Source organism: Talpa occidentalis, unplaced genomic scaffold (genome assembly GCF_014898055.3).
Source record: "Talpa occidentalis isolate TD23 unplaced genomic scaffold, MPIMG_talOcc4v2.1 talOcc4.4, whole genome shotgun sequence".
Lineage (NCBI taxonomy): Eukaryota > Metazoa > Chordata > Mammalia > Eulipotyphla > Talpidae > Talpa > Talpa occidentalis.
In genome coordinates, this window is record NW_023604295.1 from 144099584 (window position 1) to 144122096 (window position 22513).

Below are 22513 nucleotides of genomic sequence, written 5' to 3' on the forward strand. Positions count from 1 at the left end.
TTCCCTGGGGCGGGGGCTCTCGGGCCAGACCCCCCCCCCCCTGCCCCGCACACATCCTGAGCCTGCTCCCCCTGCCTCAGCCGTGTGCATGTGGGAGATCCTGAGCTTCGGGAAGCAGCCCTTCTTCTGGCTGGAGAACAAGGACGTCATCGGGGTGCTGGAGAAGGGGGACCGGCTGCCCAAGCCCGACCTCTGCCCGCCCATCCTCTACACCCTCATGACCCGCTGCTGGGACTACGACCCCAGCGAGCGGCCCCGCTTCACCGAGCTCGTGTGCAGCCTCAGGTGAGCCTGCGCGGGGCTGGGTGGGGCCTCTGGAGGGCTAGACGCCCCCGTAGCCGGGAGTGGGGGCACAGGGACCTCCCCAGAGACACCAAGACGCTCCCATTGCACGCCCCCCACCAAGGTGTGCCCGCGTCTTCTTCCAGCTGTGGATGAGAAGATTCAGGTGCAGAGCTGGGACCCCACGGCAGTGATGGGGAGGGGGGGACTTGCAGGCCCCCTCTCCTGGCAGGGTCAGAGCCTGTGCCCAAGCGGGACGAGCCTTTCTCCCGGCAGGCCCAGGTTCTCTGTCTGTTGGGCACAGCGTCGAGTCCACGTTCACAGCCAGGGATGAGTCTGGGCCCCCCACCCCGCCCCGCCTCCCTCAGGCTCAGCACAGGCCTTGCGCCTTGTGCAGCGTCTCTTAGGTTTGAGCAGAAAGACTGAGTGGCGCCCCTGGGTGCTCCTGCCTGTGCCCTGCAGAATCTGGCCGGGGGCCGCCCCCTGCTCCCTGAGGTGCCTTCGGCCTCCTGCTGCCTCTGCGCAGGCCGCTGGACAGCGGCAAAGGGAATGGCTTCAGCTGTGCAGACAAGACGCTGGGGCTGCCTCGCGTCTCTAATGGGGGGCAGGGCCTGAGGGTCTTCTTGGGGCCACCGTCCCCTGGGTATGGGCGGTTCCTGCTCAGGGTGTTCAGAAGGTCCCCTGCTTCCGCGGTCACTCCTCCCTTAGGGCAGGAATCAGCAAACCTTTCCCCAGTGGGCCAGGTAGGAAAGATGGGGGGCTCTGCAGGTCTCATGGTCTCTGTTGAAAGCACTCAGCCCTATGAGAGCAAGTGCAGCTGGTGTGAGAGAGTGAATGAAGGGGTGCAGCTGCTTCCGGTGACTTCATATGTGAACCCTGGGACTGGAATTTCATGTGCTTTCTGCATGTGTTTTGTTTTTTTTTTTTCCAATTGTTAAAAACAGAAGCTTTTTTTAGTTTGGAGCAATACAAAATAGCCGGGGTGGGGGTGGGGTGACTTGTGGACCACAGTTGACCCTGCTTTAGGGAATCGTGCTTAACCCTAAGCATTGTAATCAACATATTGGCATTTTTAGCGGGGGATAATAGCTCCTGGAAACTGCCTTGCAGGGAGATGCCACAGTTCGGGGAGGCCCGGGCAGGCAGCGCAGTGATTCTGCACTTGTTTGTAGAGGAAGGGGCTCCAGTCCCGCCTGGGAGGCTCCAGCTTAAAACACCTCTTGACACTCCCGGCTCATTCTAGATTCATCCATAAGGGAGACTTGAGAAGCCAGAGTGTTCCAGAAGAAAAGTATTTGGAAGGCATTACTTGAGAAGCTCTGTCTTGGAGGGTCTCCCCAGGTCGCTCTGCAGAGGAAGGCATCGCGGTCCTTCTGTGGGCCCCCGGAGCCCCCGTGAGTGGAGGGAGGCACTCCGGGGAGCATTGTTGACCTTGTTTCTCTCCGTCTCTGACCTGACTCCTGAGCAGTGACATTTATCAGATGGAGAAAGACATCGCCATAGAGCAGGAGAGGAATACTCGCTACCGACCCCCCAAAATCTTGGAGCCCACAGTCTACCAGGAGCCGCCACCCAAGGTAAGCCCTGTGCTGTGGGCCCGTGAACCACACCGGGGCTGGGTCCCTCCTGGCATACTCCGGCCAGACAGAGTAAACCAGCCCCCCACCCCACGGGTGGGCAGCGCCCTTTGGCCTTCTCAGCCCGCCCCAGCCATTCACCAGCCCGAGCTGCTCCCCATCACCTCAGCGCTGGCAAGAGAGCACGCACCTTTTGAGGTCTTTCGGACAGGGAATCCCCCTTGGGGATGTGTCCCTTGAAAGGCGGGAAGTTTTTGGGGGGTATTTTTTAGGGAAAAATATATACCCCTGAAAGCACATGAGCTGGGGGTGGGGGGTTGAATGGCCTCGGCCTCTGAGGCCCAGCCTCCGTGTGCATGTCCCCTGTGGCAGCTCCGGACTCAGCAGCCATATGTCAGCGGGCGTTGAGGGACAGTCAGCTTGGGTTGCCACAGTCACCCCAGAGACTGGGTGACTTAGGCCACGGGGTTCCAGAGGCTGGGGAGTCCCGCGTCAAATTATCAGCAGTCGGGGCCGGAAAAGGCCTCTTTCCAGCTTGCAGAGAAACCTCCTCCTGTGTCCTCACCAGGGTAGGAGCAAGAGCCCTGGGGTCTCTTCTTATAAGGACACTAATCCCATCCCAGGGGCTCTGCTTTCATGACCTCACCTAAACCTCATTATCTCCCAAGGGACTCACCCCCAAATACCATCTCACTGGAGGTTAGGGCTTCGACCTTGGGTGGAGGGGCCGCCACACCGTCAGGGCACAGACGCCTGGCCCAGGGCCCTTTCTCACCGCCCCCTCGCCTGGACCCAGCCCAGTTGTCATCTTTCCCATGAGCCCCCATCACCTACTTCTATGACTCGCTGCTGATCTGGCAGGTGCCCCCACATCTAGGGAAGCCACGCACAGACCGGGGACCCTCCAATTAGCAGTAGCCCCCAGGAGGGCAGTGAGGCTTCCCCTCACTCCACAGCAGCTGATGCTTGACTCGTGGATGCGAAAGATCTGAGCGATGCTTTGTCCCTCTCTCACCTCCCTTCCAAACAAGCCCCTCTCCGACCCGAGATCCCCCGGGTGAGCCGCCCTCGCCCCCGGAGAGACAGGGCGGCTCATCCCTGGCTTCTCTCTGCAGCCCAGCCGGCCCAAGTACAGGCCCCCTCCACAAACCAACCTGCTGGCGCCCAAGCTGCAGTTCCAGGTAAGCGCGCGGCCGGGTGTCACGAGGCCTCCGTCTTCCCGGAGCTCCCTTCTGACGCCTCTGGGCAGCAGGTGTCACCTGTTGGGTGTCGGACATGGCCTGGCATCAGCTCCTCCTTGGTACCAAAAAAACAAAAGAATTTGAACTCAGAGTGCTCGGTGATCACAGAACCAAAAGCAGTTCCACTAGCATCCTCAGCGAAGTCCTGCCCCAGCCCTGCCATCTGTCCAAGCATTTGCTGTTGCGTGTGCCCGCCGCCAGCTCCCGCCTGTGTGCGAGGCTCCCTGCTCCCTGGACTCCTGCCCTGAGCAGAGCCTCTGGAGAAGGAACCCCAGGACTTGGGCTCAGTTGATGGGCCCCAGACAAAACAACTGTTCCATGGGGCTCCCTCAGAGGCTCTGCCCAGGCCGGCCTGGGCAGCGAGGAGAAAGCGGGTCTCCTCCGGAGCCCCCCAGCCCTGTCCCAGATCCACTCTGTCCCGTGTCTGTGTCCTGCATCTCAGTCCCTGGGAGCCTGGCCTGAGCTCAGAACTCTGTTTGATCACAGAACATCTCGACCTACAGAAACATGCCTGTTTGCTTGGTAATTTTTACAGAAAGGTGGTGTTCCTGGCCGTCCCTGTCTCCCCAGGGAAGCGCCCTGTGTCAGAACAGCCCGGCCGGAACTAACAGATACATCTTTTTATTTTTTGATTCACCCTTTGTTTACATGATTATATAATTCCAGAAGTACAGCTTCACATGTTGACATGTGGGTGCAGGAGAGAGAAGCCATGTCCCTCAAGAGAAACATACCTTTTTATGGTGTTTAAAATAATCAGCAAATAATATTTATATGCACACACAGATCTGTGGGCTAACCACACCTGTCCGTTTGTAACTCGACGACGACATAAATCTGTGCAGGACAGCTCTTCCCTGAAGACCCTGAGGAAGAAGTGTTCTCTGTAGGGCAGTACCATGTGCCCCCCACCCCCACCATGCAGAGCATCATGTTGGGGGAATGCCTGTTCCTAAGCCCCAGGAGCAGTGCCAGCTCCTAGCCGAGTGCCATATGTGTCTCCAGCCCCACGCCTACACCACGCTCTTTGTCAGCTCCCAGAGACCAAGTGCTGTTTCTCCCGCAGTGCTCATGTATCGTTTCTTTGTGCTCGTGTTTGTAGCAGCTAATTGTCCACCTTCTGGTCTTGTCTCCGTGCCTGGTGCTTCTTTGCTTCTCCTGAATAGGTCCCCGAGGGCCTGTGTGCCAGCTCACCTACGCTCACCAGCCCTATGGAGTATCCATCTCCTGTAAATTCGCTGCACACCCCGCCTCTCCACCGGCACAATGTCTTCAAGCGCCACAGCATGCGGGTAAGAGGACTCTGCATGCTGGGTCCCCGCCTGGACCGAGGAAGCTGCTGGAGGGAGGTGACCGGGGACACCAGGAACCCCATGTCCTCAGGCTCACAAGGTGTCCTCTCTGCTTGCATGCACCAGCCAGGCCACCAAGGGGTTCCACAATGTCCTTTCCTGTGCAAACACATCAGGATGGGGCTCCAGCCAGCTCTGCTCCCCTGCTCCCAGGACTCTGGCTGGCTCTGGAGCTGCCCCTGTCCATAGTGCTGAAGGATGTGACCGCTGCGCCTTTCCTGAGCCCCAGGTGTCCTGTGGGGGCACATGGACAGAGGCAGCCAAGCCCAGAGATGCTGGGAGGTTTGGCTCCACTCTGCCATTCTTGCCTAATTGTTGCAGTTGCTAAATCTCTCCTCAGTCAAGGGAAGTGCTTCCTTGTGACTGCCGCACCTGCTGCTTCTGTACAAGTTGCTGTATGGGAGGGAGCTTGGGGGGCCATGGGGGTTAAGGTACCCTCCCCGGTCACCTCTTTGTCATCAGCTGCCCTGAGTATGTCAATGAAATAGCTTCCAGATGTGAGTCCTTGTTTTCTTTCAAGGCGTTTTTGCTTGTAACAAGATGTCCACTCATCCCCTTCAATACAAATAACCCCTGTGGTCAGTTACTACAAACACGCGATCTGTTTTACTAAACTGACTCCTGATATTATGACAAAACACACTAAAATCCTAATTATTTAGACTCTACGCATTCTGTATATTCTGTATATGTTCATGGTACTTCAGACTCAGTATACAGGACTCGAATTTGGGGGAGAGCTACATGTTTACCACAGTAGACTCAGAAAACCCGATACAGTGCATTGCTCTGGTCTGTGCATTATTCTTAATTCAGTAAGACTCTGAAATGAGTAAGATACACCCTAGGATTGTAGGAGCATGACCTATTGTGGGGGAATAAATTTTCCCCTGACCTTTCTCATTTTTCTCTTTCATATTAATTTAACCAATTTAGATCTTAGCATATACTTAACAATAATAAAACTGCACTTTTGAGCATGCACTATAATTTAGGCAGTGTTCTGCTCCTCCACCCCCCTGCCTTTGACTCTTTATTCATAATTAATTGAATTTTAGTGAGTTTTGCTTTAAATTGTGTCCTTTTTAAAAGAAGCTATTTTGCACATTTGAGGGGTGACTTTGCCTTTGTCTGAGCCCTGCTTCCCCATCAGGACTTAGTTCAGTTCCATAAAGACAGACTGCAGGAGGGAAAAAGACCTTTTGTGGCAGGGGCTTAGAAATACTTGCCAGAAGGAAAGTCTGCCTAAAAGAACATAATGAGCATTTCTTTAAATAAACCCAAAAAAAGCTGAAGACATGAACTCCATTTTGTGGTGTATATATATCAGAAGCACTGCGAAGGCCTCTTCCATGCAGAAGACTGAAAAGGTGGAATAGGCTCCCTGCAAAGTATTTGAAAGCCTTTAACAAAAATCAGAGATAGTTTTCCGACCAAAACAATTTTTCTACTGACTAATTCTTGCCTGACTCATCTGGGAGTCTGTGGGTTGCCATCCCAGAGTCAGGATGGCTTCAGTCTCCCTCTTGAAGACCTCACAATTGAGCTTTAAAATAATCATAAAATTTGCTCAGTAACCGCGAGGCTGGCTGGGCGCTGTCCTCAATGCTGAAAAGAGAACCGGTTAGTTCTGCCTTCAGGGAGCTTACCGTCTGCCAGAAGGAACAGGCCAGGTGCACATTTACCTGTAACGCAAGCCAGGAGGGGTGAATGGCAGAGACAGATGCAGCAAAGGTGCAGTGGATTTCAGAGGGGTAACAACTCTAAATTCCAGCTTTTTTTTTTTTTATTCAGCTGGGCCTCGGAGGATGGGAAAGGTTTGGACAGGAAGAAACTCAGATGCAGGGGGTGGGAGAGGTAGAGGCAAGTTAGAGCCAAGATTGAGTGATGGGAAGCGAGAGGGCAGGTGTGGGGGCTGTTTGACTGGAACGAGGAAGGTGCGTGTGGAACAAGGAAACAGGCTGGCAGGATGGGGGTGGCCAAATGACAGAAGGTGACACAGCTTGTGAGAGTCATTTTAAAACACCACGAGGACCTGATTCCTTTTAAGAGTGTCTAGCAGTTGCCTGCTAAGAATCACTGAGATACATTTCAGACAAGTAAACCCTGTAAGAGGCTTACTCCAAGTAAATTTTTTAATCTCATTTTGTCCTTGAGTTTTACTATTAAATTGGAAGGCACGGGAACAAATCTGCCCATTTGTGTTAAGACACTGGGCCTGAGGGTGACCAGGCCTAGGGCATCTGAGGCACCTGAGTAGTCAGGGCCTTCTTTAAGCACGTACAACATGGCAGTATTTCCTTGGTCCCAGTAACTCCTGTGACATATTCACTCTTCAGTCCATACATTTTTCTGAGACATGGCAAGTCCTAGCTCTTTATTCAGAATTTTTGATGCCCATTGGTCAGTCGCCTCAAGTGGCCATGCCACTGTTTATAGGTGGTGACATTCAACTGGGGCTGTTTCTAGTGTTAAAATGCCTCCATTTTGGAGTACGAACCTCCAAACACATAAATAAAACAAAAATATATTTTATTCTATTTTTTTAAAGATTTATTTATTTATGCATAAAAGAGCTGGGTACAAGCCAGAGATGCAGGGGGTGAGAGGATTCACCAGAGACAGAGCGGTGAGCAGAACAGGCAGACTGACTGAAATACACAGAAAAGGGGAGCAGCAGGCAAGACAGACAAGGTCTGCCTCGCCATGTGGGTAGCTCCCTGGCCAGCCATGGATCGAACTCGTGCTGCAGAGGCTGCAGATTGCTTCACGGTGTGGTGCTTAAGCCCTTGTGCCACCAGGGAGGCCCCTATCTTATTCTATTTTTATGAAGCTTATAATTATAAAATACTCTTACGCTTGGATTTTTTTTTTCTTAAAATAAGGTATAGCTGAGCACCTCTCAAATGAGGTGATTTTGAGGGGACATTGGGTGATGACTAGAGGCATTTTTGCTATGACAGGGGAGGTGTGAAAGTATCTGGGCATCTAGAATGGAAGCCGCGGCTGCTGCTAAGCATTGTACAATGGATAGGAAATCTCCCCCAATAAAGAATCATCAGGCCCTAAATATCAATAGCACCAAGGCTGAGGACCCCCAGCTTGCTCTTGTTCCCTTAGCTCACAGGGAACTGCCTGTTCTACCACTCCTGGTCTCCTGGCCCTGTGTTGCCACATAGTAGTTGCTTAATAAAAGTGGTTGAGTAGATGGTTGAGCAGAGAATCTTTCAGCAAGAAGTCTAACTCATGAGGGGGAAGCTTGTGAGAAACTGAGAGCAGCAATTGAAGCTTAATGAGCACTGAAAAACACCCCAGTGTAACTATTTTAAACTACATAAGCTGCATGGCTATATTCAAGTGTGTTTTAGAGAATTAGTGGGGAAATCTTTTTAGAGGCTCATCAGAGAATATGACTCACTAAGGTAGATGGAGAATAAAGTAGAGAGCATTTTGTGTGAGCAACTGGTATGTAAATGGATCATTGAAAGGAAAGGAACGTGGGGCTCTGCTGACCTGGATGCCACCGAAAGGTCCCAGCCCTGGCACTCTGCGGGCGCTCTGCCACCAGTAATAATGCCAGCGACACTCGTGAGTCCAGGAGGCCATGCGATCGTGTGCAGCAGCCAAAAGCAAAACCGTTTAAAGTGATTGAGCACATAAATATGGGCATGAACCCCGGTGCAGGGCTGAGGCAGTAATAAGAAGAGATGCAACACCTTTTATTTAAATAACAGATTAAGAAATAACAGATACAGCCATGAGTAAGTGCAAAGCAAGGGGAGAAGTGGTTATTGAATGTCTACAGCACTGTATTTCTTTACGTTTTGTTCTTCACTTTCTCTCTTAGTGCATGCATTTCTTTCAAGCTTGGTGAAATACGTCTAAATAGCTGTTGTCTTAATTAAGGGTATGTTTCAGTCAAAAGGCACTGCCGGGGCACATGCTCCTTCGCCCAGGCCCCACACCGTGCGACAGCTTTACTTCTCAAAACTTCCAGAGGGGCTGCCGCAGGGCGCAGGACGAAGGAGACCAACACCCAGCGCTTCCCGGGGGGCCCGGCTTTGCCATCCTAAATTTATTAAGTGACGGCAACCCTGAGAAATGCCAACTGAGAAAATAATACCGGGGCAGTAATTCGAAAGTAAAACTGTTCTGACAGCTCGTGCCATGGGTCCACTCCAAAGCATGTTAACGAGTGTGTCCCGGGGTTGGTGACACACGGCGTAGGCATGTGGCCAGGCGGAGTCCCGATCAGGCCGTGCACACGTGCCTGTGGATTTGAGAACAACTTCCCAGATAAGAGCAGCTGTGAGGCTTGTGGCGCCCCAGGGCTCTTCACAGGACCAACCCCCCCACCCCCAAGGGAGGTCAGGACGGGGTTCATGGCATCCTCTCCTCTCCTGCTGCCGCCCAGGAGGAGGACTTCATCCGGCCCAGCAGCCGCGAGGAGGCCCAGCAGCTGTGGGAGGCCGAGAGGGCCAAGATGCGGCAGATCCTGGACAAGCAGCAGAAGCAGATGGTGGAGGATTACCAGTGGCTCAGGCAGGAGGAGAAGTCCTTGGTGAGCCAGGGGTGGGGGCCCAGGGGCCTGTCTCTGCAGGAGGAGAAGTCCTTGGTGAGCCAGGGGTGGGGGCCCAGGGAACTGTCTCTGCAGGCGGCGCTACTGAAGAGTTTCAATGACAGGGGGCGGGAGAGATGGCCAAGCTGTGCTATCAACGCCTTCGGCTGCCTCCCCACTCAGCTCCCCGTTTGCCAACTCGAGGGGCTACTCCCCGCGCATTTTCAGGGCTTTCTGTTCCAGAATCCTGAGTCCTTTACTTTGGTTGCCTCCTCTCTAGGACCCCATGGTTTACATGAACGACAAGTCCCCGCTGGTAAGTCGCTGGTCTCTGCCTTGGTGTCAGGACCCCGGATGGGGCGGGGGTGGGGCTTGGGCAAACTTGGGGCCCCAGCTCCAGACCTAGGCCTGCCCCTTTCCTGTTGGGGGCCAGTCTCCTCCCTCCACTCATCTCCGCCAGCCTCCTTCCCCGAGCGCTCCCGTGCTCGGCACCCTGGCAGCCCTTTGGCCAGCATGAGGGCGGCAGCCTCTTGAGAAAGGCACCCCCAACCCCAGTCTCTCTGGGTCAGGAGCGCCCCCTGGGGCTAGGACCTCTAAATCCACAGTTAAGGAGTGGGGAACAGGTCGGAGAGGGTGGGAGCTGCCCCCGGAGCTGCATTTGTGACCTGCCCTCTCCTTCCTTCCTCCCAGACCCCAGAGAAGGAGGCCGGTTACAGTGAGTACCCCACGGACTCTGCACGCGACGCCGGGGTGGGCCCCCTGCTCGTCCGCGGCTGCGGGCTGGCCTGCGAGTTCGCCCGTCTCAAGTGGGACCACGCAGAGAGGCTTAGTTTGGGGAGTTGAGATCTACCCCTTATCTGCCCCCCCACTCCGGCCGCTCACCCTGCCAGGGCCCCTCCCCTCTCTCTGCTGCGGGGTCCGGGCCGCCTCAGCCCGTCTCCCCCCTGCACTTACTTGGAGGAGTTGCTGGTCCTCCCGGCTGCCTCCCACTCAGCTGGGGACGCCTAAGGGAATAAAGCAGCTCCACCTGCCTCTCCCGCTGAGGCTCAGCTTCGGGGCCCTGGGGTGAAGAGGAGGGTGGGCAGGCGTCTCTCCAGAAGCCCCTGCCCAGGCTGGGCCGGGAGGAGCCGGCGGACTCCATTCCTCATCTTCATCCCAGGGGAGGGGCCGCCGACGGGGCGCTGACCGTGACAGCGGCCACGAGACCCCACACAGCCCGGCAGGCGCCACGGGCTGGCGTGACGGGCTGACTTGGCGCAGGCGCTCCCGCGGCGTGGACGGAGGCTCAGGGCGGTTCAGGGACTTAGGCCCGGTGACACCGCGGGGCTTGCGCCCGCCCCCGGCGCACGGTCCCGTCTGGGGTCTCTTGTTGGACATGTGGAAGCCCAGGCCCAGGGAGCACAGGAGAGCAGCCGGGCTCACCTCTCCCGGGGGCGGGGGCTGCGCAGCCACCTGAGGCCCTTCCTTGCGGTCATGGAGGCCAGAGTGTGCCAGGCAGGAAGCGGGCACAGGGAGGAACCCCCTGTCTTCCCTCTACCTCCCCGCAACCGTGACTTGGGCTTTCTCTTTCTGAACAAGGGGCCCCAGCGCTTGTCTCCTGGTAGTGGGGGGGGGCTGGCTGGGGCTCAGCGTGCATGACGGGGAGGGAAGGGCCGGGCTGCTGAGCACCCCCCACTCACTCTGTCTCCCCCTCGCAGCGGAGTTCACGGGGCCCCCCCAGAAGCCACCGAGGCTGGGCGCACAGGTAAGGACCGGCTCTGCCGAAGCTGCTGATAAGCTTGAGCCAGGGACCCCCGAGACTGAGGCCTGGGAACTGCGGGACTCAGAGGTCTACAGAGAATCCATCCGCTGTCAGGTGCTTTGCCGAAGGCCGTGAGCTCACCCACAAAGTCCAGGGGAAGCCCAGTCTCTTGTGACCACAGCCCCGGCGGAAAGAGCACACCTGCGGGTGGGCGAGGGCCCCCGTCCTGGCTCGAGCTTGTCCCCTGCCTCCTGCAGTCGCCTGGTCTACAGCCTGGTTCCCAGCCTGGGCTGCCTGCTAGAGTCACCTGGGGGGCCCGGCTGCCACCTGCCCTTGCCCGGGCGACGCTTCGTTTGCCCTAGAGGGGGCGGCCTGTAGTTTAAGGCCCCGGCACCTGCCGCTGGCTCGAAACGCAGGAGGGAGGAGGCACCGGCTCAGGGCACTACCACTCCAGAGAAGGGTCTCCCGCTGAGCTGCGCTGGCACGGTGGTGCCTGCCCAGAAGGAATGGTAGCGTCCCCTGCCATGCCTCACCCTGGAATCTGCTTCTCCCGCGCCAGTCCATCCAGCCCACGGCTAACCTGGACCGGACGGACGACCTGGTGTACCTCAACGTCATGGAGCTGGTGCGGGCAGTGCTGGAGCTCAAGAACGAGCTCACGCAGCGGCCGCCCGAGGAGTACGTGGGGGTGGTGAAGGTGAGTGCGGGCGGCGGGCACGGGGACCAGAGGCGGCCCCACTGGCCTCGGATGGAAGCAGGAAGGCCCAGCCCTCCCCCACCCCCCATCTGCCCAGGGAGGGCCCCTTTAAATCAAGGCGGGCAAAGGGAATTTCGAGCCAGGTAACCCAGAAGGCAGGTACAGCCCCGGGAGAGTTCTTGGCGAGGGAAACGTGGCTCTTGGAAAGCCAAGAGGTGACAGTCGCAGCCCGTCCCCTCCCCAGAACGTGGGCATGACCCTGCGGAAGCTCATCGGGAGCGTGGACGACCTCCTGCCCTCCCTGCCGCCTCCCTCGCGGACAGAGGTGAGTGTCCTGGCTCCAGACGGGCCGCCAGCCGCTGCCTTCCCTGGAGGCCCCGGAGGCCCCGGCAGCCTCCCCTCTACACTGAGCTTGGCCTCGGCAGCCCCGACGGCTCCAGCCTCCCCTGTGCTCACACCCTCCAGATCGAGGGGACCCAGAAACTGCTCAACAAGGACCTGGCCGAGCTCATCAACAAGATGCGGCTGGCCCAGCAAAACGCAGTGACGTCCCTGAGCGAAGAGTGCAAGCGCCAGATGCTCACGGCCTCCCACGCCCTGGCTGTGGACGCCAAGAACCTGCTGGACGCCGTGGACCAGGCCAAGGTCCTGGCCAACCTGGCGCGCCCACTTGCAGAGTGACTGGGGCGCGTGCCCGCGTCTCGCCCTGCCTGCAGCCTGCGCGCCCTCCCCCGCCCCGGCCCTGCCTCACCTCTGGACACCTGGATCTGCTGGGGGATGGCCCGAGGGGGTCCTGCCCTTGCCACTTTGCACGACCCCGTCTCCCCACCCCGGCCCCAGACTGTGCTGCTCAGGCTGCAGCTGAACGGAGGACCCAGGGTTGTAGAAGCAGTGACAGAGGGCTCACGGGGAGCCATGCGCTGGCCACACCCTCCTCACACCTGCCCGAACTGTTGGGGGTACAGGGGTGCATCCGGTGGCCATGAGCGCTTCATGCATGGACAAGGCAGGCCAATTTGGGGACCAAGCCATTCCTTCTTCTTCCTTGGCCCGTGGAGGCCCCTCCCTTGGGGGCCGGCAGCTGGCGAGGTGCGGGGGGCTGGCTTTCTTGTACAGTGTATATTGGGATTTATTTAATGTGACCGTCTGGGCTGACAGTGGGTGCCCCGGAGCCTGGGACAGTCCAGAGCAAGCTGTGGGAGGCCGGGCCCAGCACCCCCATTGTCAGCAGGACGTGGGTCGGGAGAAGGGGAGAGGCGAGGCCCCAATGCCCCCCGGACAGCCATTCCCCCAACTCGTCCCTCCTCCCTCCCTCCTCCCCTTTTCTTACTCCTTCTGGCCCTTCCCCCACCCGCCTCATCCACCAAAGTGTCTCTAGAGAACACTTTCACCTTTCTACATGACTATAGATCAGTAAAATGGAGTCATTTGCTTTATGGTTTGTTCTGATCTCCTCTTTTTTGGGGGGGACCCTGGCCTGGAGCCACTGCCCTTGGAAGAAACCAACTGGCTCATGGCAGGGGCAGGGGAGGGGCCGGTGCCGGCCTCAGCACCAGGCCGTGCCTCTGCCCTTGACCGAAGGCAGACCCAGAGGGCCCCAGGGCAGCCCCTCTGTGGCCAGGACAGGCGGCCCTGTCCCCGGCTGGCGTCCAGCGACCAGGGCGGCAGAGGGCTCAGTGGCCTGGCACACGAAGGCGGGTCCACGGCTGAAGGAGCGGCCGCTTGGCATATAGATCATCTCTTTACTGACATGCAGGATGGACGGGGCACGTGACCCACACGCAGGACGCGGCGCACCAGGGCCCGCCTGGGAGGGGAGGCGGGGGCGTCGGGCTGCGTTCACCGGGACAGGGAAGGGCCGGAAGCCTAAAAGGGCCACTGAGTGAGGCTCTTTGGAGAGAACTGAGGAGCTGAGGTGGGGCCAGGCTACCCCCAAGCCAGTGGATTTCCCCTGAGTCTGTCGGGAGAGGCCGGTGGGGACTCAGAAGGAGCACACCCCGAGGGCCAAAGGGAAACTGGGAGCTTGCCCTGCTCCGCCTCCGGCCAGGACCCCCACGCTGGCCCCGGCGCCCGAGTCAGTTAGCAGCAGCGGGCCTGCGGCTTCTCCAGGCTCCTGGGCAGCTCCAGTCCCGGTGGAGAGCAGCCGCGAGGGCCCCGGCCGCCCGCGAGGGGGGAGGGTCCTGCAGCTTTTGCACGGGCACAGCAGTCGAGTCCGGAGTGACGTGCTCTCCTCGGCCCCCGCGAGCCAGCGCGCCCAGTGTGGCCCCCCCAGGGCTGGAGCCGGGAGCGGGAATAATAAAGCCTCGAGAGGCGGCCAGGAAGGAGCCCAGCAGAACCCTCAGCTCCCAGGCGGGTGCTGATGGAGGAGCCCGGGACGGGCCCTGGGCGGGGAGGGCGCCGCGAGCCGGAGCCTGAGCCGGGTGCCCAGTGTCCCTGCTGTGCCATGTGCTAGAGAGGGCGTCCCTCGGGCAGGGCCCTGGCGCTGCCAGCCTCCGGCGCGGCTGGTGCTGAGGCGTCTTCAGCAGGCTGAGCGCTGGGCTGCAGGCGAGGGGCACCCGGGGACCCGAAAGTGTGTCCTGTGGATGGGATGGCCCAGCTACCGGCACCCACCCGCTGTCACCCCCCCAGAGGGGCTGCCCTGCCTTCCCACCCCACCGGAGGCCTCGCCCGCACCGCCTCTGCAAAAGCCTGTCCCGTTTACTGTAACACCCGCAGCTCAGGCTGCGCCCTTCCCTGGCGGACCCCAGACTCCCCTCCCGACCTCCTCCCACAGCCCCACCCCGCGCTGCGGCAGCTTCCTGCTGCTCCGAATCCCAGACGCTGTCCACAGCCCTCCCACCCCACCCTCACCCACCCTCACCCACCCTCACCCACCCTCACCCCCCCCCCACCCCCGTGGCTCCCTCTCCCACCTTCCCTGCCTTTGAGAGCTGCTGTTTGTTCCCCAGCGCCCGGCCCCGTCCACAGCCCCGCTTCGCCTGTCACTCAGGCCTGCACCCCTCACTCCAGAGACTCTCGTCACCAGCTGAGGGACCCGCTTCTCTTCGCCCCCAAAAGGGGCCCTGCCCCCTGCGGTCCTGGAGTGCACGGCGCTGTCACGGCGGCTCTCCGGCGGGGCCACCGCGGGGCTTCCACAGAGGCGGTCGAGGGGGCCATGAGGGGGGGCGTGAGGTCAGATCATTCCGGCCAGGAAGGGTGGGAGGAAAAGCCCGACGGTCCCCAGGACGCAGACGATGATGAACAGCCAGAGGAAGATCCTGTCGATGACCATGGCCACGTACTTCCAGTCTTCCCTCACCTGTTTGGGGAAGGGCGCCGGTCACAGGGCCTGGAGAGGGAAGGGTCCCCACCACGCACGGGCCCTGCAGCGTGGCCCCCACTCGGGAAGCTAGAGCAGGTGGGGGAGGGGCAGAGGGGAAAGTCTGCAGACTCAGCCCCTCCAAGCTCCTGCCCCTGCCCGCCACTCCCGCACAGCCTGGGCCTCTCTGCAGGCTTGGGGTACGGAGACTGGAGGGACGTAAGAAGGTTCTAGAACCACCACCCCAGTCTTTAAAAAAATGGTGAAGACTTTTCTACCCCATGTTTCCTCTCACCTCCTCACCCACCCACCTGCAGGAGACGGAGATGGGAGGTAGGCAAAGGTAGATCAGGAGGCCCAGGGAAGTGGGGGGAGGCAGAGAGGGGTCCTTGTGAAACTGGGGCTCACAGCCTGGGCTGGCAGGTCTGGCTCTGAGGTAGGTCCCCTCAGAGGTTCTTACCTCTCCCCGGGGCCAGCCAGTGATAACCTGTGTCCTCTCACCCTTCCCTAGGCTGGTGAGAACTCTATGCTCCTGGCCAGTGACCCGCCCGCCCAACAGTGCTGGCCACGGTGGGGGTCAGGGAGGGCCACCCACCTGGCACAGCCAAGTCGCCTCGGGGTGTGTGAGTGGACAGTGAAGCTCAAGAGACTCCAGAGCCACGAACAAGGAGGAGGAGGAGACCCCTCAGGACCAAGAAGGAAGGCTGAGGGCATGGTAGCCTAGTGGATTCCGTGGATTCCATGGCCCTGGAGCCAGGGCCTCGCCTCCCCCACACCACTAGGGGGAGGGCGACCCACAGTGGCTCGGGAATGAACCCCTCACCAGCTGGTTCTGTTCCCAGCTCAGCTTAGCCGGGCACTGGCGACTGCCATTCCATCACCCGCCAATCAGTGTCTTCAATTGCCAAATCCATCTCCTACCCCAGGGCAGGAGCGAGGGAGGGGGCCCCACAGAGGAGACTGGGTTGGCCAACCTGACACCCAGGTGGAGATGGTTCCTGCCAGGCTGCAGGGGCTCCCAGGGGCCCCTCCCCAGCCCCAGCTCACCGAAGAGTCAGCATCCTCAGACCGCAGGTGATCGGCAATGTAATGCACGCCTTCCAGGGCCTTCTGGATGTGGGGTGAGAGCAGCACCCCACTCTCCTGCAACGGGGCCTCCTCCTGGGGGCCCGAGGCCCCTCGGTGCAGCCCCTCGTGGCTGTAAAGGACACCGGTGGAGCGGGGAGAGCCACCCGCACGCACCCACCCATCCGCTTCCTCCTCTTCCCGCCCCTGCTCCTCCGCATCCACGCAGGTCTCCAGCCAGCGACAGGAGGGGCTGAGCTTCAGGTCTGGGGGGTCCAGGAGCTCCAGGGGTGGCGGGGGGCGGCTCATCAGCAGCCAGCGGGGCACACGGCTCAGAAAGGCCGCCCGCACCCAGCGGGGCATGCTGTGGGTGCCGGGGGAGCGGTGGTGGACGTTGAGCACGAAGACCGTGATGACGATGGACAGCGTGACGAAGATCATGGTGAAGAGCAGGTACTCGCCGATGAGCGGGATGACCAGCGAGGTGGACGGGATGATCTCGGTGATGAGCAGCAGGAAGACGGTGAGCGAGAGCAGCACGGAGATGCAGAGCGTGATCTTCTCGCCGCAGTCGGAGGGCAGGTAGAAGACCAGCACGGTGAGGCAGGAGATGAGCAGGCAGGGCACGATGAGGTTGATGGTGTAGAAGAGCGGCAGGCGCCGGATGACGAAGTAGTAGGTGACGTCGGGGTACACCTCCACGCAGCAGTTGTACTTCTTGGAGTTGTAGGTGCCCGTGGCATTGACGATGGCCCACTCGCCGCTCTCCCAGTAGTCCCTCAGGTCCACCGTCTGCTCCATCTGCTCCAGGTCGATCTTGGCCTTGTCGTAGGTCCAGGAGCCGAACTTCATCTTGCAGTTCTGCTGGTCGAAGGGGAAGAAGGTGACATCGATGCTGCAGGAGCTCTTGTAGATGGCGGGCGGCGTCCAGCGCACGGTGCCGGAGGACAAGAGGTGCGCCTTGGTCATGTGGGTCACCGCAAACTCCCCATCTGCGCTGGGGAGGAGAGAGCAGCTGGGGGGCCGGGCTGCCCCAGGCAACCGGCAGTCGGGGACCCCAATCACACAGCCAGATGTGACCAAGTTGTTTGGTTGCAAGCGAGTGGGCGGGACTGTCCCTGGCACAGACGTTTATGGCCACCCACGTCCTCTTTCAAACTCCATCGTTTTAGCTACAAAAGCAGCAACTTGTGGAAAATAGGAAAATACCAAGAATGTAAACTTACCGCCTTGTAGACATCACCCAGCGCTGGTTATTATTTCGAGCAGATATATACCATTTTTACTATTTGTGTTGCAGGAATACGTCGTTCCATGGCCCATCTGTATTCACTTAACATTAAATGTTGATTATATTTCCCCCCCAGCAGCTGAGGACACCCTGCTGGTGAAGGAAGGATTTCTGAGCAGCCTGACCACCCAGCGCCTCTCTGGGGGCCTCGCAAAGTGACCACAAGCCTAACCTGGAGGGACCAGGAGAAATGAATGGCAGCTCTCGGCCCCAACGTCCACAGCACAAGGAGGCGGTCTGGCAGCAGCACAATGAGGGTGATGGGAAGGCTCCCCAAGGCCTCAGGGCCGGGGGACTCCCTTCTGACTGGACTGAGCAGGTCACCATGCAAGCTGCCCTTTGCGCCAGATGTTGAGTGATAGGAGGTCTGGCGGAGAGATTAGGGTGGAGGGCAGCCCACAGAGCGTCCCCCAGCACAAGGGACAGAGGAAGGGAAAGTCACAACTAACAGGGGTGCTGGGCTGGGGCAGAGTGGAGCAGGGACGAAGGGGGCAGGGGGAGGTGAGGTGCATGGTCCAGGGGCTGGGCGTGGTCCACACGGGCTCTGGGAGCACTGGAGCGGGGGCCCCGGCAGGCGAGGCTTCCTGCGAGTCAGAGCCGGATTCCCTCCAGGAGGTGGTGCAGGGGGCTCCCCCAACTTGCCTCTAAGAAGCAGCCCTCCCCTCCAGCTCCCACGCCCGCCCTATGCGCGGGAGGAGGAGCACACCTGGAGATGTCTGTCTTTCCCACGGAGCAGCTCCGGCGGAGAGACGGGCAGGTTGGAAAGGTGGATTTCAAAAGGTAACAAAAGGATCAGGGCAACATTTAAATCTTTTTAAAGATGTGTTTTTGTCACCTCACGTAATCACCACGAGATGGCGCGTGCACCCCATTTTGAGGAAAGAGGTGCAGATTCTGGGATCTTCCCGCTGGCCTGGGGTGGGCGAGGGTGTGGGGGAAGACCCTTCTCTTTAAAACATGGAAGGCTGCGTGATGTCACGTCATCCCCGGGCGGGGGCCATGCTTAACCCCTGTGTCCTTCCCGTTTCCGCAGATGTGCTGCCGAGGGACACACGCCCCCCCCAACCACCCACCCCCCCCTCCCCCCCGCCCCGGGAGGACGGGGCCCTGCTGGCGAAGCCTCACCAGCGATCCTAAAACTCTGGTGCTAAGCTTTGCCCCAGACCTCTGCCTGCTCACAGCAGCAGAAACTAGAAGGGTCTCGGGAGTGGCTCCAGGGCGAGACAACAGGTGGGGACGCAGGGAGCAGCACCCAGGCTGGAGGCCAGGGACCCTGCAGGCACCGCTGATCGCAGGCGCCCGAGGGCATCCTAGCGGGTCCCCCGGGGCCGTCTGGAGACATCAAAGCTTCCCTTTTCATTTACTGTTGAAAAATAACTTTTCCAAATTTAGGCCAAATGAGTTGGGAAATGTTGTTGTTGTTGTTGCTTTTTGTTGTTGTTTTTTTGCTGCAGAACTTCGAACAATTAAAAAGCTATTGTGTCCTGACATTTTCCAAGGACCTGGGTGTGCAGGACATACGACATCACCCCAATCACCTGTCACACCCTCACCGCCCCAAGGACTGGCGCCCGACAGGACCACTTTAAAAATGTCCATTTGCAAACATCATGCCAAACTGCTTTTAATTTTATTTTATTTTTTTTAAAATGATATTCTTTTTTTTTTTTTTTAAGATTTATTTATTTATACAAGCACTGGGTACAGTCAGAAGCGTGGGAGGTTGAGAGAATTCACCAGAGCCAGAGCGGGGAGCAGAGCAGGCAGAAGGACCGAAGGACACTGCTGAGGGGAGCAGCGGGCGGCAGGAGAGGTCTGCGCGCCATGTGGGACCCTCCTCCAGTGGCCGGGGAGCAGCCGGGGATCGAACCGGCGCTGCAGAGGCTGCGGCCAACTTCGCAACCCTGCACTCAACCGCTGCGCCACCGGGGAGGCCCTGCTTTTAATTTTAAATTTTTGTCTCCCAAGTGAAATTATTTGATGGCAAACACACAAAGCACGGGTCTCTGTTTCTTCTAGTAACGAAACCCCCAACTGCGGGGCGAGCGGAGGGTCCCTCGGGGCTCCCATTGGACTCCCCTGCCTCGTACTCTGAGTCTTGTGCTGAAAGACTGTCCTTTGGGGTCTTGATCACAAGGCAACCATAAAGAATGTCATCTTTTAAAATACCCACACCAACCTCCCTGGTGGCACAAGGGACACAACCTGCAAAGCTATCAGCAGCCTCTGCAGCACAAGTTCGATCCCCAGCCAGGGAGCTACCCACATGGCGCGGCAGACCTCTCCTGTCTCGTCCGCTGCTCCCCTCAGCAGTGTATTTCAGTCAGTCTGCCTGTTCTGTTCCCCACTCTGTCTCTGGTGAGTCCTCTCACCCCCCACATCTCTGGCCTGTACCCCAGTTCTTGTATGCATAAGTAAATAAATCTTTAAAAAAAAAAAAATATATCCACACCACGGGCGCCAGCCTCCACGTGGGTGTCACCCAGATGCTCCTCGCGCCTTCTAGCCAGCCTGCATCCTCAAACTCAGACCCTGCACCACGCACATTTCTTAAACAATACTGCATTGGCAAATCTGTGTCTGCACAGCGCCTGGCACCGGCACGTCGTAGGTGCTGGATACACGCAGCCATGTGAGTGAAGAGCGATATGAAAGAAATAAAGAATCCAGAGAAAAGGTGGTGATGGGTATTGGTATCGCTGGGAGCGACAGGGAGGCGATGATGCTGAAACCAAGGAGGGCCACCTCCCGAGGGGTATCCCAGGAGCCTCCCTTTACCCCGCCCCCCAACTTCCCTCCCCTAGCCCCGCAGGAGCTCCTCCCAGGGCCGTCGGGACCCCAGCCTCCTCCTACTTGTTGTAGAGGACAATGTCGGGGATCCAGATCATCTCCGAGGGGACCCGCAGGGATGTGATGTTCCCGAAATCGGCGGGGTTCCAGCGCAGCTTGTAGTCATCCCACTCCTGGGGTGGGGAGAGGTCACGGGACCTGCACTGCCACATCCAGGCCTGCCCCACCCCCAGCTCCACAGGCTAGAAAGGGCAGGATGCCCAGACAGGGCTCGGAGCTGGGGCCCAGGCGTGCAGCCTGACACAGCAGCCTAATGCGCCCCATCGCTTGCCTTCCGCGTCCAGGGCACAAGTGGGCCACAGGCCCCTCTGCGCCCTGCTGGTGCTCACCCCGCCACTCCCTGGCTGGGCCGCCGCCTGCCACCTCACTCACTTGCGGGGGGCGCGGGGCGTGGGGGGGGCTCACCTGCTTTAGCCAGACGTTGATGGTCATCATCTGGTTCTTCTCATCCTGGACAGCAGCGGGGCGAGAGCAACAACAGTTAGAGACCCAACCAGTCCCGGTAAGCAGGTGGCGTGGGATGAGCCCGGCCCCACTCGGCAGAAGCTCTCCCGTGGCACCCCCAAACCAGCTCATCCAACCCCCCTCCTGAGAGTCTTCGGGATCACACAGGCCCCGTGGGTCCTCTGGACTTATGCCAGGTGGAGCGAGCGGGCGTCTGGGAACCCCACTGCGGACCAGCAGACCCGACCCCCGCGGGGAGGGCCCTGGGGTGAGGCGGGCTCCAGGGGTGAGGTGGGAAGGGCAGGCTGCAGCGGGGTGCCGAGGGGCCCCTGGGGAGACTCGCGCACCACGTCGATGAGCTGGGCGATGGACAGCCCGAAGCGCACGATCACCACGTCGGAGGTGCGGGGCACCGGCCGTGCCAAGCGGTTGTAGCCGCCGAACAGGTGCCTGAAGAGCCGGTCCTCGGCCTGGACGCGCGGGCCGCGCTGCGCGGGCGCTGGGGGCACAGGGGTGGGCGTCGGGGGGCCGCAGTGGGGCGGTGGCTCCTTCTCAGACCCCCAACCCACTCCACGTCCCAGCCTCTCTCCTCATCTGCAAAGGGGGGCGCTCCCCAGAACCTGCGTCAAAACGCTCTAGAGAATTAAGCACGCGCGGGGCGGCTGCACCGAGCATCGGGGTGCGGTCGGCGCCCCAAGCACCAGGCCCTGGCTGCAGGGAGACGGCCAGGCAGGGCATGGGGAGGGTCGCGGCACCGGGCCGAGACTGCCTGGAACTGAGGCCCCCCCAGGGGGGCAGGACAGCAATATGGAGGAGCTGTCCGGCAGTGGGGGGCGCCGGGACCCCGCTGAGAGAGAGGCAGGCCCCTGACTGGCTGCTTAGTGCCCTTCACCCCCATCTGCTTGACGATGAAGCACAAACTGTGGTTCATGACACTTCAGCAGCTCCCCTATTTTTTCTCAGACCACAAGTTTGGGGCTCCTATCTCCAGCCACGGTTCCCCAAGGCCTGAGGGAGTCGCTCCTGCCTCTTCTCCGTGTTTTGCACGCTCTGCCTCCTGGGCTTCTGCTGCGCGCAGACTGGCAAGTTCTGCTCCAGGAGCCAGAGGCGCGCAGCAGCAGGGTGCGGGGTACCCTCAGGCCCCAGGGCCGGTCGGACTTCGGGGGCACCATCCTTGCTAGCCCTGCGATGGTCTCGGCATTACTGATCTTGCAGATGAGGCGCTCTGCTCTTGGGAGGCTCGAGGTGACCCCCCGCCTTGTCAGAGCTGTGAGCGCCTGCTGTGAGCTCCCCAGGCCCCTGCAGCTCTGGCTGTCGTCCGAGCCCCCCTGCGCAAGTTTCCTCCACGCGGCCTGTGAGCACACAGGGATGACCCGGCGGCCTGTGGTTGCGCCCACTCACCTGCTGGAATCAGAAGGAGCCACCACAGCCCGAGCTGTGCCAAGGGCGGGCGCGCACGGCGCATGGGGCCCATGGCTGCAGAGGGGGTGCCGAGCTGCCCAGGCCACGAAGGGGGCGGCCGGGCCTTTGCTGCGTCCCAGCACGGCCTCCAGGGGCGTCCTGGAGCTCCTGCTGGCTCCTGCCGGGCTCCTCTCACCTCCCGAACCTGAGCAAGACCAGGAAAGCGTGGCAGGGTCATGCCAAAGGTCATGTCAAAGGTACAAAAGGGCCCCCCACGAGCCGAGGGCTGTAGGGTTCTCCCTGACTTAATTGAGTACTCGGGCTTCTCCTCTGGGACCATGCAGCTGCCCCTGTAACCCACGCCCGACCCGCCCCAGAGGAGAGCCGGTGAGACCCAGGTCCCCAGAGCCCGGTCTCGGTGTTGCCTCTGTAACACGGGGACAGACGCGCTAACACAGGGAGGGGCGATGAGAGAACAGAGACACGACCCAGGAGGCCTTGGGTCCCCGCCCTCTGCTCACCAACAGGTGGGGGCAAGAGAAGTGGGTGAGCGGGCGCGTGGAGTGAGCTAGGTGAGCCCTTGAGAGAGATGAGTTAAGTTGAGTGACTTGAGTTGAGGATCTGAGCGAGTTGTTGGGTGAGATGAGCGGAATTGAGATCCTGGCGTTGCCTGCAGAGGCTGACTTTGCGGGAAAGCCAGAGGGAGGGACTGCAGC

General features: G+C 59.6%; 2 protein-coding genes across 5 annotated transcripts in view; one reads left to right on the plus strand and one right to left on the minus strand.

The window, feature by feature from the left end:
• Positions 1-12868, plus strand: part of PTK2B (protein tyrosine kinase 2 beta) — a 103627-nt gene extending 90759 nt beyond the window's left edge. For 3 of the 4 annotated variants that reach the window (XM_054701072.1, XM_037526497.2, XM_037526498.2), the window contains exons 21-31: positions 81-285; positions 1751-1859; positions 2975-3040; positions 4267-4392; positions 8867-9013; positions 9291-9326; positions 9701-9725; positions 10708-10754; positions 11311-11448; positions 11693-11773; positions 11914-12868. In XM_054701072.1, the coding sequence (XP_054557047.1) occupies positions 81-285; positions 1751-1859; positions 2975-3040; positions 4267-4392; positions 8867-9013; positions 9291-9326; positions 9701-9725; positions 10708-10754; positions 11311-11448; positions 11693-11773; positions 11914-12129 (1196 nt within the window). In that variant the 3' untranslated portion in view covers positions 12130-12868. The remainder of the gene's footprint in view (positions 1-80; positions 286-1750; positions 1860-2974; positions 3041-4266; positions 4393-8866; positions 9014-9290; positions 9327-9700; positions 9726-10707; positions 10755-11310; positions 11449-11692; positions 11774-11913) is intronic. The other variant, XM_054701073.1, reaches the window with a different exon arrangement.
• A 1752-nt stretch (positions 12869-14620) lies between these two features.
• Positions 14621-21870, minus strand: CHRNA2 (cholinergic receptor nicotinic alpha 2 subunit). Its single transcript, XM_054701133.1, has 6 exons — positions 21798-21870; positions 20744-20895; positions 20358-20402; positions 19956-20065; positions 15794-16808; positions 14621-14746 (listed from the first exon to the last, which is right to left on the minus strand). Exons 1-6 carry the CDS (start codon positions 21868-21870, stop codon positions 14621-14623), a joined length of 1521 nt encoding a protein of 506 aa, XP_054557108.1.
• Between the last annotated feature and the right edge of the window lie 643 nt (positions 21871-22513).